General features: G+C 47.3%; 2 protein-coding genes across 4 annotated transcripts in view; one reads left to right on the top strand and one right to left on the bottom strand.

Moving 5' to 3' along the window:
• Positions 1–18,530, bottom strand: part of LOC134840748 (COP9 signalosome complex subunit 2-like) — a 545,309-nt gene that overhangs the window by 299,493 nt on the left and 227,286 nt on the right. The window lies entirely within an intron of this gene.
• Positions 1–18,530, top strand: part of LOC134839028 (transient receptor potential cation channel subfamily M member 1-like) — a 50,603-nt gene that overhangs the window by 29,436 nt on the left and 2,637 nt on the right. For both annotated transcript variants that reach the window (XM_063854424.1, XM_063854423.1), the window contains one exon: positions 17,006–17,153. In XM_063854424.1, coding sequence (XP_063710494.1) covers positions 17,006–17,153 — 148 coding nt within the window. The remainder of the gene's footprint in view (positions 1–17,005; positions 17,154–18,530) is intronic.

Below are 18,530 nucleotides of genomic sequence, written 5' to 3'. Positions count from 1 at the left end.
ATCAGGGTCGAATCAGTGTCGAACTAGAGTCGAGTCAGCGTCGAACGAAATTCGAATCAGGGTTGCACTAATGTCGAATCAGGGTCGAACTAGGGTCGAATCAGGGACGAACTAGGGTCGAATCAGGGATGATTCAGGGACGAACCAGAGTCGAATCAGGGACGATCTAGAGTCGAATCAGGCACAAACTAGGGTCGAACTAGAGTCGAAACAGGGCGAACTAGAGTCAAATCAGGGTCGAATCGGTGTCGAACTAGAGTCGAACCAGCGTCGATCGAAAGTCGAATCAGGGTTGCACTAATGTCGAATCAGGGTCGAACTAGGGTCGAATCAGGGACGAACGAGGGGCGAATCAGGGATGAGTCAGGGACGAACCAGAGTCGAATCAGGGTCGAATCAGGGTTAAACTAAGGTCGAAACGGGGTCAAACTGAATTCGAATCAGGGACGAACTAAGGTCGAGTCAGGGATGAAGAAAATTTCGAACTAGAGTCGAATCAGCGTCGAAACAGAGACGACTCAGGGACGAACTAGGTTCGAATCAGGGACGAAAGACAGTCGAATCAGGGACGAACTAGAGTCGAATCAGAGACAAACCAATGTTGAATCAGATTCGAATCAGGGTCGAACTACAGTCGAATCACGGTCGAACTAGAGTCGAATCTGGGTCGAACTAGAGTCGAATCAGGGAAGAACTAGGCTCGAATCAGGGTTAAACTTTGGTCGAATCGGTGTCGAACTAGAATCGAATCAGGGACGAACTAGGGTCGAGTCAGGGATGAAGAAAGGGTCGAATTAGAGTCGAATCAGCGTCGAATTAGAGTCGACTCAGGGACGAACAAGGTTCGAATCAGGGACGATCCACAGTCGAATCAGGGACAAACTAGAGTCGAATCAGAGACAAACTAATGTTGAATCAGATTCGAATCAGGGTCGAACAACAGTCGAATCAGGGTCGAACTAGGGTCGATTTTAGGTCAAATCATGGTCGAACTATAATCGAAACAGGTTCGAATCAGTGTTGAACTAGATTCGAATCATGGACGAACTAGGGTAGATTCAAGGTCGAATGAGGGTCGAACTGTATTCGAATCAGGGTCGACTCAGGGTTGAACTAGAGTCGAATCAGGGTCGAACTAGAGTCGAATCTGAGACGAACCCAGGTCGAATCATAGACAAACTAGGGTCGAATCGGGGATAAACTAGGGTCGAATCAGGTTCGAACTAGAGTCGAATCAGCGTCGGAATGAGTCGAATCAGGGTCGCACTAGGGTTGAATCAGGGTTGAACTAGGGTCGAATCAGGGACGAACTAGGGTCGAATCAGGAATGAGTCAGGGATGAAGCTGAGTCGAATCAATGACGAATTAGGGTCGAATCAGTGACAAACTAGGGTAGAACTAGGGTCGAATGAGGGTCGAACTATAATCGAATCAGTGTCGACTCAGGGTTGAACTAGAGTCGAATCAAGGTCGAACTAGAGTCGAACCTGAGACGAACCCAGGTCGAATTATGGATAAACTAGGGTCGAACTGGGGATGAAATATGGTCGAATCAGGGTCGAACTAGAGTCGAATCAGCGTCGAGATAAGTCGAATCAAGGTCATACTAGGGTCGAATCAGGGTTGAACTAGGGTTGAATCAAGGACATACTACGGTCGAACTAGGGTCGAATCAGGGTCAAACTAGAGTCGAATCAGGGACGAACTAGAGTCGAATCAGGTACGAACCATAGTCGAATCAGGGCGAACTAGAGTCGAATCAGAGACGAACTAGAGTTGAATCTGAGACGAGACCAGGTCGAATCATGGACGAACTAGGGTCGAATCAGGGCCGAACTAGAATCGAATCAGGGACGACCTAGAGTCGAGTCATGGACGAACAATGGTCGATTCAAGGTCGAATCAGGGTTGAAGTTTACACGAATCAGGGTGGATTCAAGGTTAAACTATAGTCGAATCAGGGTCGAACTATAGTCGAATCGGGCACGAACTAGTGTCGAATCACGATCCAACTGGAGTCGAATCAGGGATGAACTAGAGACGAATCAGGGACGAACTAGGGTCCACTCAGTGTCAAATTAGAGTGAAATCATTGTCGAAAAAGAGTCGAATCAGGGTCGACTCAGGGTTGAACTAGAGTCGAATCAGGGTCGAACTAGAGTCAAATCTGAGACGAACCCAGGTCGAATCATGGACAAACTAGGGTCGAATCTGGGATAAACTAAGGTCAAATCAGGGTCGAATCAGCGTCGAACTAAGTCGAATCAGGGTCGCACTAGGGTCGAGTCAGGGTTGAACTAGGGTCGAATCAGGGACGAACTAGTGTCGAATCAGGGATGAGTCAGGATTGAAGCTGAGTCGAATCTGAGACGAACCCAGGTCGAGTCATGGACAAACTAGGGTGGAATCAGGATTGAACAAGGGTCGAATCAGGGACGAACTACGGTCGAATCAGGGATGAGTCAGGGATGAAGCAGAGTCGAATCAGGGTCAAACTAGATTCGAATCAAGGACGAACTAGGGTCGAATCAGGGACGAACCATAGTCGAATCAGGGCGAATTAGAGTCGAATCAGAGAGGAACTACAGTTGAAACTGAGATGAAACCAGGTCGAATCATGGACGAACTAGGGTCGAATCAGGGCCGAACTAGAATCGAATCAGGGACGACCTAGAGTCGAATCATGGACGAACAATGATCGAGTCGAGGTCAAATCAGGGTCCAACTAGAACGAATCATGGTCCAACTAGAGTAGAATCAGGGACGAACTAGGGTCGAATTAGGGTCAAACTAGGGTGGAATTGGGGATAAATTAAGGTCAAATCAGGGTCGAACTAGAGTCGAATCTGAGACGAACCCAGGTCGAATCATGGACAAACTAGGGTCGAATCGGGGATAAACTAAGGTCAAATCAGGGTCGAACTAGAGTCGAATCAGCGTCGAACTAAGTCGAATCAGGGTCGCACTAGGGTCGAGTCAGGGTTGAACTAGGGTCGAATCAGGGACGAACTAGGGTCGAATCAGGGATGAGTCAGGATTGAAGCTGAGTCGAATCTGAGACGAACCCAGGTCGAGTCATGGACAAACTAGGGTCGAATCAGGATTGAACAAGGGTCGAATCAGGGACGAACTAGGGTCGAATCAGTGATGAGTCAGGGATGAAGCAGAGTCGAATCAGGGTCAGACTAGATTCGAATCAAGGACGAACTAGGGTCGAATCAGGGACGAACCATAGTCGAATCAGGGCGAACTAGAGTCGAATCAGAGAGGAACTACAGTTGAAACTGAGATGAAACCAGATCGAATCATGGACGAACTAGGGTCGAATCAGGGCCGAACTAGAATCGAACCAGGGACGACCTAGAGTCGAATCATGGAGGAACAATGATCGAGTCGAGGTCAAATCAGGGTCCAACTAGAACGAATCATGGTCCAACTAGAGTAGAATCAGGGACGAACTAGGGTCGAATTAGGGTCAAACTAGGGTGGAATTGGGGATAAACTAAGGTCAAATCTGGGTCGAACTAGAGTCGAATCAGCGTCGAACTAAGTCGAATCAGGGTCGCACTAGGGTGGAGTCAGGGTTGAACTAGGGTCGAATCAGGGACGCACTAGGGTCGAATCAGGGATGAGTTAGGATTGAAGCTGAGTCGAATCAGGGACGAACTAGGGTCAAATCAGTGACAAACTAGGGTCGAACTAGGGTCGAGTGAGGGTCAAACTATATTCGAATCAGGGTCGACTCAGGGTCGAATCAGGATTGAACTAGGTCCGAATCAGGGACGAACTAGGGTCGAATCAGGGACGAGTCAGGGACGAACTAGGGTCGAATCAGGGTCAAACTAGATTAGAATCAGGGACGAACTAGGGTCGAATCAGTGACGAACCAAAGTCGAATCAGGGCGAACTAGAGTCGAATCGGAGACGAACTATAGTTGAATCTGAGACGAAACCAGGTCGAATCATGGACGAACTAGGGTCGAATCAGGGCCGAACTAGAATCGAATCAGGGACGAACAATGATCGAGTCGATGTCAAATCAGGGTCGAACTAGAACGAATCATGGTCCAACTAGAGTAGAATCAGGGACGAACTAGGGTCGAATCAGGGTCAAACGAGAGTAGAATCAGGGTCGAACTAGAGTCCAATCAGGGTTGATCTAGAGTCGAATCAGGGACGAACTAGAGTCGTGTCAGGGTCGAACAAGATTCGAATAAGGGACGAACTAGGATCGAATCAGGGACAAACTAGGGTCGAATCAGGTTCGAACTAGAGTCGAATCAGGGTCGAATTAGGGTAGAATCAAGGACGAACTACGGTCAAATCAGAAGGAACTAGAGAAGAATCAGGGACGAACTAGGGTCCACTCAGTGTCAAACTAGAGTCGAGTCAGCAGAGAAATAGAGTCGAATCAGGGTCGAACTATGATCGACTCAGGGTCGAACTAGAGTCGAATCAACGACGAACTAGGTTCGAATCAGGGACTAACTAGGGTCGAACCAGGTTCGAACTAGAGTCCAATCAGGGTCGAATTAGGGTAGAATCAAGGACGAACTACGGTCAAATCAGAAGGAACTAGAGAAGAATCAGGGACCAACTAGGGTCCACTCAGTGTCAAACTAGAGTCGAGTCAGCGTAGAAATAGAGTCGAATCAGGGTCGAACTAGGATCGACTCAGGGTCGAACTAGAGTCGAATCAACGACGAACTAGGGTCGAATCAGGGATGAGTCAGGATTGAAGCTGAGTCGAATCAGGGACGAACTATGGTCGAATAAGTGACAAACTAGGGTCGAACTAGGGTCGAATGAGGGTCGAATTATATTCGAATCAGGTTCGACTCAGGGTTGAACTAGAGTCGAATCTGTGTAGAACAAGAGTCGAATCTGAGACGAACACAGGTCGAATCATGGACAAACTAGGGTCGAATCAGGATTGAACTAGGGTCGAATCAGGGACGAACTAGGGTCGAATCAGGTATGAGTCAGGGATGAAGCAGAGTCGAATCAGAGACGAAACCAGGTCGAATCATGGAGGAACTAGGGTCGAATCAGGGCCGAACTAGAATCGAATCAGGGAAGACCTAGAGTCGAATCATGGACGAACAATGATCGAGTCGAGGTCAAATCAGGGTCGAACTAGAACGAATCATGGTCCAACTAGAGTAGAATCAGGGGCGAACTAGGGTCGAATCAGGGTCAAACGAGAGTAGAATCAGGGTCGAACTAGAGTCCAATCAGGGTTGATCTAGAGTCGAATCACGGACGAACTAGAGTCGTGTCAGGGTCGAACAAGAGTCGAATAAGGGACGAACTAGGTTCGAATCAGGGACGAACTAGGGTCGAATCAGGTTCGAACTAGAGTCGAATCAGGGTCGAATTAGGGTAGAATCAAGGACGAACTACGGTCAAATCAGAAGGAACTAGAGAAGAATCAGGGACCAACTAGGGTCCACTCAGTGTCAAACTAGAGTCGAGTCAGCAGAGAAATAGAGTCGAATCAGGGTCGAACTATGATCGTCTCAGGGTCGAACTAGAGTCGAATCAACGACGAACTAGGGTCGAATCAGGGACGAACTAGATTCGAAAGGAACGAACTAGAGTCGAATCATGGACGAACTAGGGGCGAATAAGGGTCGAACTAGAGTCGAAGCAGGGTTCAACTTGGGTCGAATAGGAGAATAACTCGGGTCGAATCATGGACGAACTAGGGTCAAATCAGGGCCGAACTAAAATTGAATCAGGAACGAACTAGAATGGAATCAGGTAAGAACTTGTGTCGAGTCAAGGTCGAATCAGGGTCAAACTGTAGTCGAATCAGGGACGAACTAGGGTCGAATCAGGATCGAACTAGAAATGAATCAGGGTCCAACTACAGTCGAATCAGGTACGAACTAGAGTCGAATCAGGGTCCAACTAGAGTCGAAACAGGGACGAACCGGGGTCGAATCAGTGGCAACTAGAGTCGAATCAGGGTCGAACTAGAGTCGAGTCAGGGTGAATTAGAGTAGAACCAAGGACGAACTACGGTCCAATCAGGGACGAACTAGTCTCGCATCAGGGTCGAACTAGAGTCGAATCATGGTCCAACTAGAGTAGAACCAGGTACAAACTACGGTCGAATCAGGGTCAAACTAGAGTCGAATCAGCGTCGAACTAGAGTCTAATCAGGGTTGAACTAGAGTCGAATCAGTGACGAACTAGAGTCGTGTCAGGGTCGAACAAGAGTCGAATCAGGGTCGAATTAGGGTAGAATCAAGGACGAACTACGGTCGATTCAGGGACGATCTAGGGTCGAATCAGGGTCGAATTAGGGTAGAATCAAGGACGAACTACGGTCAAATCAGAAGGAACTACAGAAGAATCAGGGACGAACTAGGGTCCACTCAGTGTCAAACTAGAGTCGAGTCAGCAGAGAAATAGAGTCGAATCAGGGTCGAACTATGATCGACTCAGGGTCGAACTAGAGTCGAATCAACGACGAACTAGGTTCGAATCAGGGACGAACTAAGGTCGAATCAGGTTCGAACTAGAGAAGAATCAAGGACGAACTAGGGTCCACTCAGTGTCAAACTAGAGTCGAGTCAGCGTAGAAATAGAGTCGAATCAGGGTCGAACTAGGATGGACTCAGGGTCGAACTAGAGTCGAATCAACGACGAACTAGGGTCGAATCAGGGATGAGTCAGGATTGAAGCTGAGTCGAATCAGGGACGAACTAGGGTCGAATCAGTGACAAATTAGGGTCGAACTAGGGTCGAATGAGGGTCGAACTATATTCGAATCAGGGTCGACTCAGGGTTGAACTAGAGTCGAATCAGTGTAGAACAAGAGTCGAATCTGAGACGAACCCAGGTCGAATCATGGACAAACTAGGGTCCAATCGGGGATGAAATATGGTCGAATCAGGGTCGCACTAGGGGCGAATCAGGATTGAACTAGGGTCGAATCAGGGACGAACTAGGGTCGAATCAGGTATGAGTCAGGGATGAAGCAGAGTCGAATCAGAGACGAAACCAGGTCGAATCATGGACGAACTAGGGTCGAATCAGGGCCGAAGTAGAATCGAATCAGGGACGACCTAGAGTCGAATCATGGACAAACAATGATCGAGTCGAGGTCAAATCAGGGTCGAACTAGAACGAATCATGGTCCAACAAGAGTAGAATCAAGGACGAACTAGGGTCGAATCAGGGTCAAACGAGAGTAGAATCAGGGTCGAACTAGAGTCGTGTCAGGGTCGAACAAGAGTCGAATAAGGGACGAACTAGGTTCGAATCAGGGACGAACTAGGGTCGAATCAGGTTCGAACTAGAGTCGAATCAGGGTCGAATTAGGGTAGAATCAAGGACGAACTACGGTCAAATCAGAAGGAACTAGAGAAGAATCAGGGACGAACTAGGGTCCACTCAGTGTCAAACTAGAGTCGAGTCAGCAGAGAAATAGAGTCGAATCAGGGTCGAACTATGATCGTCTCAATGTCGAACTAGAGTCGAATCAACGACGAACTAGGGTCGAATCAGGGACGAACTAGATTCGAAAGGAACGAACTAGAGTCGAATCATGGACGAACTAGGGGCAAATCAGGGTCGAACTAGAGTCGAAGCAGGGTTCAACTTGAGTCGAATAGGAGAATAACTCGGGTCGAATCATGGACGAACTAGGGTCAAATCAGGGCCGAACTAAAATTGAATCAGGAACGAACTAGAATGGAATCAGGGACGAACTTGTGTCGAGTCAAGGTGGAATCAGGGTCAAACTGTAGTCGAATCAGGGACGAACTAGGGTCGAATCAGGATCGAACTAGAGTCGAATCAGGGTCCAACTACAGTCGAATCAGGTACGAACTAGAGTCGAATCAGGGTCCAACTAGAGTCGAAACAGGGACGAACCGGGGTCGAATCAAGGTCAAACTACGGTCCAATCAGGGTCGAACTAGAGTCGAATCATGGTCCAACTAGAGTAGAACCAGGTACAAACTACGGTCGAATCAGGGTCAAACTAGAGTCGAATCAGCGTCGAACTAGAGTCTAATCAGGGTTGAACTAGGGTCGAATCAGTGACGAACTAGAGTCGTGTCAGGGTCGAACAAGAGTCGAGTCAGGGTCGAATTAGGGTAGAATCAAGGACGAACTACGGTCGATTCAGGGACGATCAAGGGTCGAATCAGGGATGAACTAGAGTCGAATCAGGGTCGAACTAGAGTCGAATCAGGGTCGAGTTAGAGTAGAATCAAGGACGAATTACGGTCGAATCAAGGACGAATTAGAGTCGTGTCAGGGTCGAACAAGAGTCGAATCGGGGTCGAATTAGGGTAGAATCAAGGACGAACTACGGTCGATTCAGGGACGATCTAGGGTCGAATCAGGGAAGAACTAGAGTCGAATCAGGGTCGAACTAGAGTCGAATCAGGGTCGAGTTAGAGTAGAATCAAGGACGAATTACGGTCGAATCAGGGACGAACTAGGCTCGCATCAGGGTCAAACTAGAGTCGAATCATGGTCCAACTAGAGTAGAATCAGGGACGAACTAAGGTCGAATCAGGGTGAAACTAGAGTCGAATCAGCGTCGAAGTAGAGTCTAATCAGGGTTGAACTAGACTCGAATCAGGGACGAACTAGGATCGAATCAGTGACGAACTAGGGAGGAATCAGGTTCGAACTATAGTCGAATCAGGGTCGAATTAGGGTAGAGTCAAGGACGAACTACGGTCGAATCAGGGACGAATTAGGGTTCAGCAGGGTCGAACTATAGTCGAATCACGGTCCAACAAGAACCGAATCAGGTACGAACTAGGGTCGAATCAGGATCAGGTCAAACTAGAGTCGAATCAGTGTCGAACTAGAGTCAAATCAGGGTCTAGCTAGGGTCGACTCAGGGTCGAACTAGAGTCGAATCAACGACAAACTAGGGTCGAATCAGGGACGAACTAGAGTCGAAAGGAACGAACTAGAGTCGAATCAGGGACGAACTAGGGGCGAATCAGGGTCGAACTAGAGTCGAAGCAGGGTTCATTTTGATTCGAATAGGAGAAGAACCCGGGTCCAGCTAGAGTCGAATCAGGGACGAACTTGAACGAATCAGGGTAGAACTAAGGTAGAATCAGGGTCGAACTAAAGTCGAATCAGAGTCGAACTATAGTCAAATCAGGGTCGAACTTGAGTCGAGTGAGGGTCGAATCAGAGTCAAACTAGAGTTGAATCAGTAACGAACTAGAGTCGAATCAGGGTCGAATCAGAATCGAACTAGGGTCGAATCAGTGACGAACTGGGTTTGAATCAGGGTCGAACTAGGGTCGAATCGGTATCGAACTAGAGTCGAATCAGCGTCGAACTAGAGGCGAATCCGGGCCTAACTAGAATCGAATCAGGTTCGATCGAGGTTCATACTAGAGACGAATCAGGGACGAAATAGGGTCGAATCAGGGTCGAACCAGGGTCGAATCACGGGCGAATTAGAGTAGAATCAAGGATGAATTCGGGTCGAATCAGAGACAAACTAGGGTCGCATCAGGGTCGAACTAGAGTCGAATCACGGTCCAACTAGAGTTGCATCAGGGACGAACTGAGGTCCAATTAGGGACGAAGTGGGGTCGCATCAGGGTAGAACTAGAGTCAAATCACGCTCCAACTAGAGTCGAATCAGGGATGAACTAGGGTCGCATCAGGAACGAACTAGAGTCAAATCATGGTCCAACTAGAGTCAAATCGGGGACGAATCAGGGTCGAATCAGGGTCAAACTAGAGTCAAATGAGGGACGAATTGGGGTCGAATCAGGGTCCAACTGGGGCTGAATCAGGGTCGAATTAGAGTAGAATCAAGGACGAACTAGGGTCGAATCAGGGACGAAGTAGGGTCGCTTCAGGGTCAAACTAGAGTCGAATCAGGGTCGAGTTAGAGTAGAATCAAGGACGAATTACGGTCGAATCAGGGACGAACTAGGCTCGCATCAGGGTCAAACTAGAGTCGAATCATGGTCCAACTAGAGTAGAATCAGGGACGAACTAGGGTCGAATCAGGGTGAAACTAGAGTCGAATCAGCGTCGAAGTAGAGTCTAATCAGGGTTGAACTAGACTCGAATCAGGGACGAACTAGGATCGAATCAGTGACGAACTAGGGAGGAATCAGGTTCGAACTATAGTCGAATCAGGGTCGAATTAGGGTAGAGTCAAGGACGAACTACGGTCGAATCAGGGACGAATTAGGGTTCAGCAGGGTCGAACTATAGTCGAATCACGGTCCAACAAGAACCGAATCAGGTACGAACTAGGGTCGAATCAGGATCAGGTCAAACTAGAGTCGAATCAGTGTCGAACTAGAGTCAAATCAGGGTCTAGCTAGGGTCGACTCAGGGTCGAACTAGAGTCGAATCAACGACAAACTAGGGTCGAAAGGAACGAACTAGAGTCGAATCAGGGACGAACTAGGGGCGAATCAGGGTCGAACTAGAGCCGAAGCAGGGTTCATTTTGATTCGAATAGGAGAAGAACCCGGGTCCAGCTAGAGTCGAATCAGGGACGAACTTGAACGAATCAGGGTAGAACTAAGGTAGAATCAGGGTCGAACTAAAGTCGAATCAGAGTCGAACTATAGTCAAATCAGGGTCGAACTTGAGTCGAGTGAGGGTCGAATCAGAGTCAAACTAGAGTTGAATCAGTAACGAACTAGAGTCGAATCAGGGTCGAATCAGAATCGAACTAGGGTCGAATCAGTGACGAACTGGGTTTGAATCAGGGTCGAACTAGGGTCGAATCGGTATCGAACTAGAGTCGAATCAGGGTCGAACTAGAGGCGAATCCGGGCCTAACTAGAATCGAATCAGGTTCGATCGAGGTTCATACTAGAGACGAATCAGGGACGAAATAGGGTCGAATCAGGGTCAAACTAGGGTCGAATCACGGGCGAATTAGAGTAGAATCAAGGATGAATTCGGGTCGAATCAGAGACAAACTAGGGTCGCATCAGGGTCGAACTAGAGTCGAATCACGGTCCAACTAGAGTTGCATCAGGGACGAACTGAGGTCCAATTAGGGACGAAGTGGGGTCGCATCAGGGTAGAACTAGAGTCAAATCACGCTCCAACTAGAGTCGAATCAGGGATGAACTAGGGTCGCATCAGGAACGAACTAGAGTCAAATCATGGTCCAACTAGAGTCAAATCGGGGACGAATCAGGGTCGAATCAGGGTCAAACTAGAGTCAAATGAGGGACGAATTGGGGTCGAATCAGGGTCCAACTGGGGCTGAATCAGGGTCGAATTAGAGTAGAATCAAGGACGAACTAGGGTCGAATCAGGGACGAAGTAGGGTCGCTTCAGGGTCAAACTAGAGTCGAATCAAGGTCCAACTAGAGTCAAATCAGGGTCGAACTTGAGTCGAATCAGGGTCGAATCAGGGTCAAACTAGAGTTGAATCAGGAACGAACTAGAGTCGAATCAGGGTCGAATCAGAATCGAACTAGGGTCGAATCAGTGACGAACTGGGTTTGAATCAGGGTCGAACTAGGGTCGAATCGGTATCGAACTAGAGTCGAATCAGGGTCGAACTAGAGTCGAATCCGGGCCTAACTAGAATCGAATCAGGGTCGATCGAGGGTCATACTAGAGACGAATCAGGGACGAAATGGGGTCGAATCAGGGTCGAACTAGGGTCGAATCACGAGCGAATTAGAGTAGAGTCAAGGATGAATTAGAGTCGAATCAGAGACAAACTAGGATCGCATCAGGGTCGAACTAGAGTCGAATCACGGTCCAACTAGAGTTGCATCAGGGACGAACTGAGGTCCAATTAGGGACGAAGTAGGGTCGCATCAGGGTAGAACTAGAGTCAAATCACGCTCCAACTAGAGTCGAATCAGGGATGAACTAGGGTCGCATCAGGGTCGAACTAGAGTCAAATCATGGTCCAACTAGAGTCGAATCGGGGACGAATCAGGGCCGAATCAGGGTCAAACTAGAGTCAAATGAGGGACGAATTGGGGTCGAATGAGGGTCCAACTGGGGTCGAATCAGGGTCGAATTAGAGTAGAATCAAGGACGAACTAGGGTCGAATCACGGACGAAGTAGGGTCGCTTCAGGGTCAAACTAGAGTCGAATCAAGGTCCAACTAGAGTCGAATCAGGGACGAACTAGAGTCGAATCAGCGTCGAACTAGAGTCAAATCAGGGTTGAACTAGAATCGAATCAGGGCGAACCAGAGTCGAATCAGGGTCGAACTAGAGTCGAATCAGGGACGAAATGGGGTCGAATCAGGGTCGAACTAGGGTCGAATCAGGGTCGAACTAGAGTCGAATCAGGGTCAAACTATAGTCAAACCAGGGGCGAACTAGAGTCGAATCAGGGTCGAATCAGGGTCGAACAATAGTCGAATCAGGATCGAACTAGAGTCGAATCAGGGACGAACTTGAGTCGAATCAGGGTCGAATCAGGGTCAAACTAGAGTTGAATCAGGAACGAACTAGAGTCGAATCAGGGTCGAATCAGAATCGAACTAGGGTCGAATCAGTGACGAACTGGGTTTGAATCAGGGTCGAACTAGGGTCGAATCGGTATCGAACTAGAGTCGAATCAGGGTCGAACTAGAGTCGAATCCGGGCCTAACTAGAATCAAATCAGGGTCGATCGAGGGTCATACTAGAGACGAATCAGGGACGAAATGGGGTCGAATCAGGGTCGAACTAGGGTCGAATCACGAGCGAATTAGAGTAGAATCAAGGATGAATTAGAGTCGAATCAGAGACAAACTAGGGTCGCATCAGGGTCGAACTAGAGTCGAATCACGGTCCAACTAGAGTTGCATCAGGGACGAACTGAGGTTCAATTAGGGACGAAGTAGGGTCGCATCAGGGTAGAACTAGAGTCAAATCACGCTCCAACTAGAGTCGAATCAGGGATGAACTAGGGTCGCATCAGGGTCGAACTAGAGTCAAATCATGGTCCAACTAGAGTCGAATCGGGGACGAACCAGGGCCGAATCAGGGTCAAACTAGAGTCAAATGAGGGACGAATTGGGGTCGAATCAGGGTCCAACTGGGGTCGAATCGGGGTCGAATTAGAGTAGAATCAAGGACGAACTAGGGTCGAATCACGGACGAAGTAGGGTCGCTTCAGGGTCAAACTAGAGTCGAATCAAGGTCCAACTAGAGTCGAATCAGGGACGAACTAGAGTCGAATCAGCGTCGAACTAGAGTCAAATCAGGGTTGAACTAGAATCGAATCAGGGCGAACTAGAGTCGAAACAGGGTCGAACTAGAGTCGAATCAGGGACGAAATGGGGTCGAATCAGGGTCGAACTAGGGTCGAATCAGGGTCGAACTAGAGTCGAATCGGGGTCAAACTATAGTCGAACCAGGGGCGAACTAGAGTCGAATCAGGGTCGAATCAGGGTCGAACAATAGTCGAATCAGGATCGAACTAGAGTCCAATCAGGGACGAACTTGAGTGAGGGTCGAATCAGAGTCAAACTAGAGTTGAATCAGTAACGAACTAGAGTCGAATCAGGGTCGAATCAGAATCGAACTAGGGTCGAATCAGTGACGAACTGGGTTTGAATCAGGGTCGAACTAGGGTCGAATCGGTATCGAACTAGAGTCGAATCAGGGTCGAACTAGAGGCGAATCCGGGCCTAACTAGAATCGAATCAGGTTCGATCGAGGTTCATACTAGAGACGAATCAGGGACGAAATAGGGTCGAATCAGAGTCGAACTAGGGTCGAATCACGGGCGAATTAGAGTAGAATCAAGGATGAATTCGGGTCGAATCAGAGACAAACTAGGGTCGCATCAGGGTCGAACTAGAGTCGAATCACGGTCCAACTAGAGTTGCATCAGGGACGAACTGAGGTCCAATTAGGGACGAAGTGGGGTCGCATCAGGGTAGAACTAGAGTCAAATCACGCTCCAACTAGAGTCGAATCAGGGATGAACTAGGGTCGCATCAGGAACGAACTAGAGTCAAATCATGGTCCAACTAGAGTCAAATCGGGGACGAATCAGGGTCGAATCAGGGTCAAACTAGAGTCAAATGAGGGACGAATTGGGGTCGAATCAGGGTCCAACTGGGGCTGAATCAGGGTCGAATTAGAGTAGAATCAAGGACGAACTAGGGTCGAATCAGGGACGAAGTAGGGTCGCTTCAGGGTCAAACTAGAGTCGAATCAAGGTCCAACTAGAGTCAAATCAGGGTCGAACTTGAGTCGAATCAGGGTCGAATCAGGGTCAAACTAGAGTTGAATCAGGAACGAACTAGAGTCGAATCAGGGTCGAATCAGAATCGAACTAGGGTCGAATCAGTGACGAACTGGGTTTGAATCAGGGTCGAACTAGGGTCGAATCGGTATCGAACTAGAGTCGAATCAGGGTCGAACTAGAGTCGAATCCGGGCCTAACTAGAATCGAATCAGGGTCGATCGAGGGTCATACTAGAGACGAATCAGGGACGAAATGGGGTCGAATCAGGGTCGAACTAGGGTCGAATCACGAGCGAATTAGAGTAGAGTCAAGGATGAATTAGAGTCGAATCAGAGACAAACTAGGATCGCATCAGGGTCGAACTAGGATCGCATCAGGGTCGAACTAGAGTCGAATCACGGTCCAACTAGAGTTGCATCAGGGACGAACTGAGGTCCAATTAGGGACGAAGTAGGGTCGCATCAGGGTAGAACTAGAGTCAAATCACGCTCCAACTAGAGTCGAATCAGGGATGAACTAGGGTCGCATCAGGGTCGAACTAGAGTCAAATCATGGTCCAACTAGAGTCGAATCGGGGACGAATCAGGGCCGAATCAGGGTCAAACTAGAGTCAAATGAGGGACGAATTGGGGTCGAATGAGGGTCCAACTGGGGTCGAATCAGGGTCGAATTAGAGTAGAATCAAGGACGAACTAGGGTCGAATCACGGACGAAGTAGGGTCGCTTGAGGGTCAAACTAGAGTCGAATCAAGGTCCAACTAGAGTCGAATCAGGGACGAACTAGAGTCGAATCAGCGTCGAACTAGAGTCAAATCAGGGTTGAACTAGAATCGAATCAGGGCGAACCAGAGTCGAATCAGGGACGAACTAGGGTCGAATCAGGGTCGAACTAGAGTCGAATCAGGGTCAAACTATAGTCAAACCAGGGGCGAACTAGAGTCGAATCAGGGTCGAATCAGGGTCGAACAATAGTCGAATCAGGATCGAACTAGAGTCCAATCAGGGACGAACTTGAGTCGAATCAGGGTCGAATCAGGGTCAAACTAGAGTTGAATCAGGAACGAACTAGAGTCGAATCAGGGTCGAATCAGAATCGAACTAGGGTCGAATCAGTGACGAACTGGGTTTGAATCAGGGTCGAACTAGGGTCGAATCGGTATCGAACTAGAGTCGAATCAGGGTCGAACTAGAGCCGAATCCGGGCCTAACTAGAATCAAATCAGGGTCGATCGAGGGTCATACTAGAGACGAATCAGGGACGAAATGGGGTCGAATCAGGGTCGAACTAGGGTCGAATCACGAGCGAATTAGAGTAGAATCAAGGATGAATTAGAGTCGAATCAGAGACAAACTAGGGTCGCATCAGGGTCGAACTAGAGTCGAATCACGGTCCAACTAGAGTTGCATCAGGGACGAACTGAGGTCCAATTAGGGACGAAGTAGGGTCGCATCAGGGTAGAACTAGAGTCAAATCACGCTCCAAGTAGAGTCGAATCAGGGATGAACTAGGGTCGCATCAGGGTCGAACTGGAGTCAAATCATGGTCCAACTAGAGTCGAATCGGGGACGAATCAGGGCCGAATCAGGGTCAAACTAGAGTCAAATGAGGGACGAATGGGGGTCGAATCAGGGTCCAACTGGGGTCGAATCAGGGTCGAATTAGAGTAGAATCAAGGACGAACTAGGGTCGAATCACGGACGAAGTAGGGTCGCTTCAGGGTCAAACTAGAGTCGAATCAAGGTCCAACTAGAGTCGAATCAGGGACGAACTAGAGTCGAATCAGCGTCGAACTAGAGTAAAATCAGGGTTGAACTAGAATCGAATCAGGGCGAACTAGAGTCGAATCAGGGTCGAACTAGAGTCGAATCAGGGACGAAATGGGGTCGAATCAGGGTCGAACTAGGGTCGAATCAGGGTCGAACTAGAGTCGAATCAGGGTCAAACTATAGTCGAACCAGGGGCGAACTAGAGTCGAATCAGGGTCGAATCAGGGTCGAACAATAGTCGAATCAGGATCGAACTAGAGTCCAATCAGGGACGAACTAGAGTCGAATCATGGTCGAATCAGTGTCAAACTATAGTCGAACCAGGGGCGAACTAGAGTCGAATCAGGGTCGAATCAGGGTCGAACAATAGTCGAATCAGGATCGAACTAGAGTCCAATCAGGGACGAACTAGAGTCGAATCAGGGACGAACTAGAGTCGAATCAGCGTCGGACTAGTGTCAAATCAGGAACGTGCTAGGGTCGAACTAGAGTCGAATCGGGGTCAAATCAGAGTTGAACTGGCGAACTAGGGACGAATCCAGCTTGAACTAGGGTCGAACTTTTCTCCCACACACGTTACCAATTTTAAAATTTGTAAACGCTAGCATAAAAACTGTAACCTATTTTTCACCCGATTGTGAATAGACCAAGCCGAACTGATCTTGGGTCTTCATAATTGAGACGATACAAAACACGTAGTTTTGAGAATTCGACCTTGACAACCCTGGTCGAGGTTTAAGATTTATGTTTCGACCCAGGCGGGTCGAACACATGTCTGAGTTCGACCGAAAATCCATATTCGAGAAGGCTCTACAGTCGACCTCAAAGTCGAAACATATAGTCGAGTCGGTCGAAACATAAAGTCGAACACAAAGTCAATGAATCAACGGAGGTCTTTAACTATTCCCTTTATTGCAAAATCGTCGTTACTAAGTCCTTAATCCGCCTATCATTAACCGTTGAACTACCACTTTTTAGGGAGGGGGGGGGCTTAAAGGGGCGAGAAATATTTCAGCAGACTCCAATCAACATAAATACAATGCTTGTTGTTAGCTGATGTCTGTGGCGTTCATGTTCATCGGGAATGCACTGATGATGAACTTACTCATTGCCATGTACAAGGGCATCTTTGACCACGTGATCGAGAAGGCGGACGAGGAGTGGAAGACGGAGATGTATTGGCTCAACCACGAGTTCAAAGGTCAACACTATTTCTTCGCCCGAATTGTTTTATTGATTTTTGACTCGAAAAGTCGTTTCACAATTCCATTGCAAAACGATTTGATTATGTAACTAAATGTACAAATACAAACTCGGATATGGGATTTTGAACGCAGACTGCGAAATGGTTTTTAACCAAAAAATACCACTCTCGTTATGTGGTAAGTAACTATGGCGTCGGCCGAATTTTTTTGCCGCCTGATTTTGTCTATCTCAAAGAAAGCTTGTAGTGTGTAAAGTGTGGTATCATATTGAAGCCCTTTAACCCAGTTTTCAAAAAACGTTGTTGAACGCTTCGATGCTACATGTATAACAAACGGCTATCCTTGGTGAACTTACCAAGATCGATAGAACTGAAAAGCTTGATCCAATCCAGCCATGATAAAAAAAATTAAAGGCATAGTTTCAGTTGGAAAGCAAACACATGTCTTAGAGAACCCTTTAATATGCTAGTTTCCACACATAACGTTCGCCGAAGTGACATAACTTGTATTTTTACTTTTGAAAGCGTGTCCAATAAAAAAACGTCCGAAATTTTAGGCTGACCAAATTGGGCTTTTTTCCCCTTTTTCTCCCCACCTCGCACGAGCATTAATTTTATGGTTTTACAAGGTTAAGTATGGAGACCAAATTTGTTTGTCATTGCCTAATTAGTCCTCATGTTAGTTTAGTCCTCATGTCCTTATGTATGTCGAAATTGTCGAAAAAAAGAAGGTATGTCAAAATGAATCAGGCTAATTTTGAAATAAAAACATGCCAAGGCAATATAATGTAAAATTCGCCTCTGACGAAAACTTATCAAGCTGTAACAAAGCCGAAAATACCTTAGCATAAACCTTCTGAGCCGAAAAAAGTCAACAAGACTTATAAAAATTTAACAAGTCCCCTTCACCCTCAAAACAGACACACACATACACACACATACACACACAAAAACAAAACTTTATTTGCTCGTAAAAAGAAAAAATACGAGGGCACTAAGCCGATATAACATAGACCAAAACCTTTAAACCAAAAAAAAAAACAGAAAAAGAAAATTAACAAAAAAGCCGAAAAAATTCAAAACAATTTAAGACCCCCTTGCCCTTGAAAATTATTGAGTCCCCCTTGCCCTTGAAATACACACACGCACAATTTTTTTTGCTCCGCGAAAGACGCAATATAAGGCTATAAGGCCAACATAGTATAAACAGAAAGCTATCAAGCTGGAAAAAATTTTAAAAAAAAAACCGAAAAACTTTGTCTTGAACAATTTGAACTGTAATTTTTGTTAAGATTTTAGCGATTTGTGCAATCCAGTGACCAAAAAGATTATATTTATCTCGAAACGCTTCAAAATTAGGTATGTATGCCGGTA

Source organism: Symsagittifera roscoffensis, chromosome 2, assembly GCF_963678635.1.
Source record: "Symsagittifera roscoffensis chromosome 2, txSymRosc1.1, whole genome shotgun sequence".
Lineage (NCBI taxonomy): Eukaryota > Metazoa > Xenacoelomorpha > Acoela > Convolutidae > Symsagittifera > Symsagittifera roscoffensis.
This window is presented reverse-complemented; position numbering and strand designations above follow the sequence as displayed.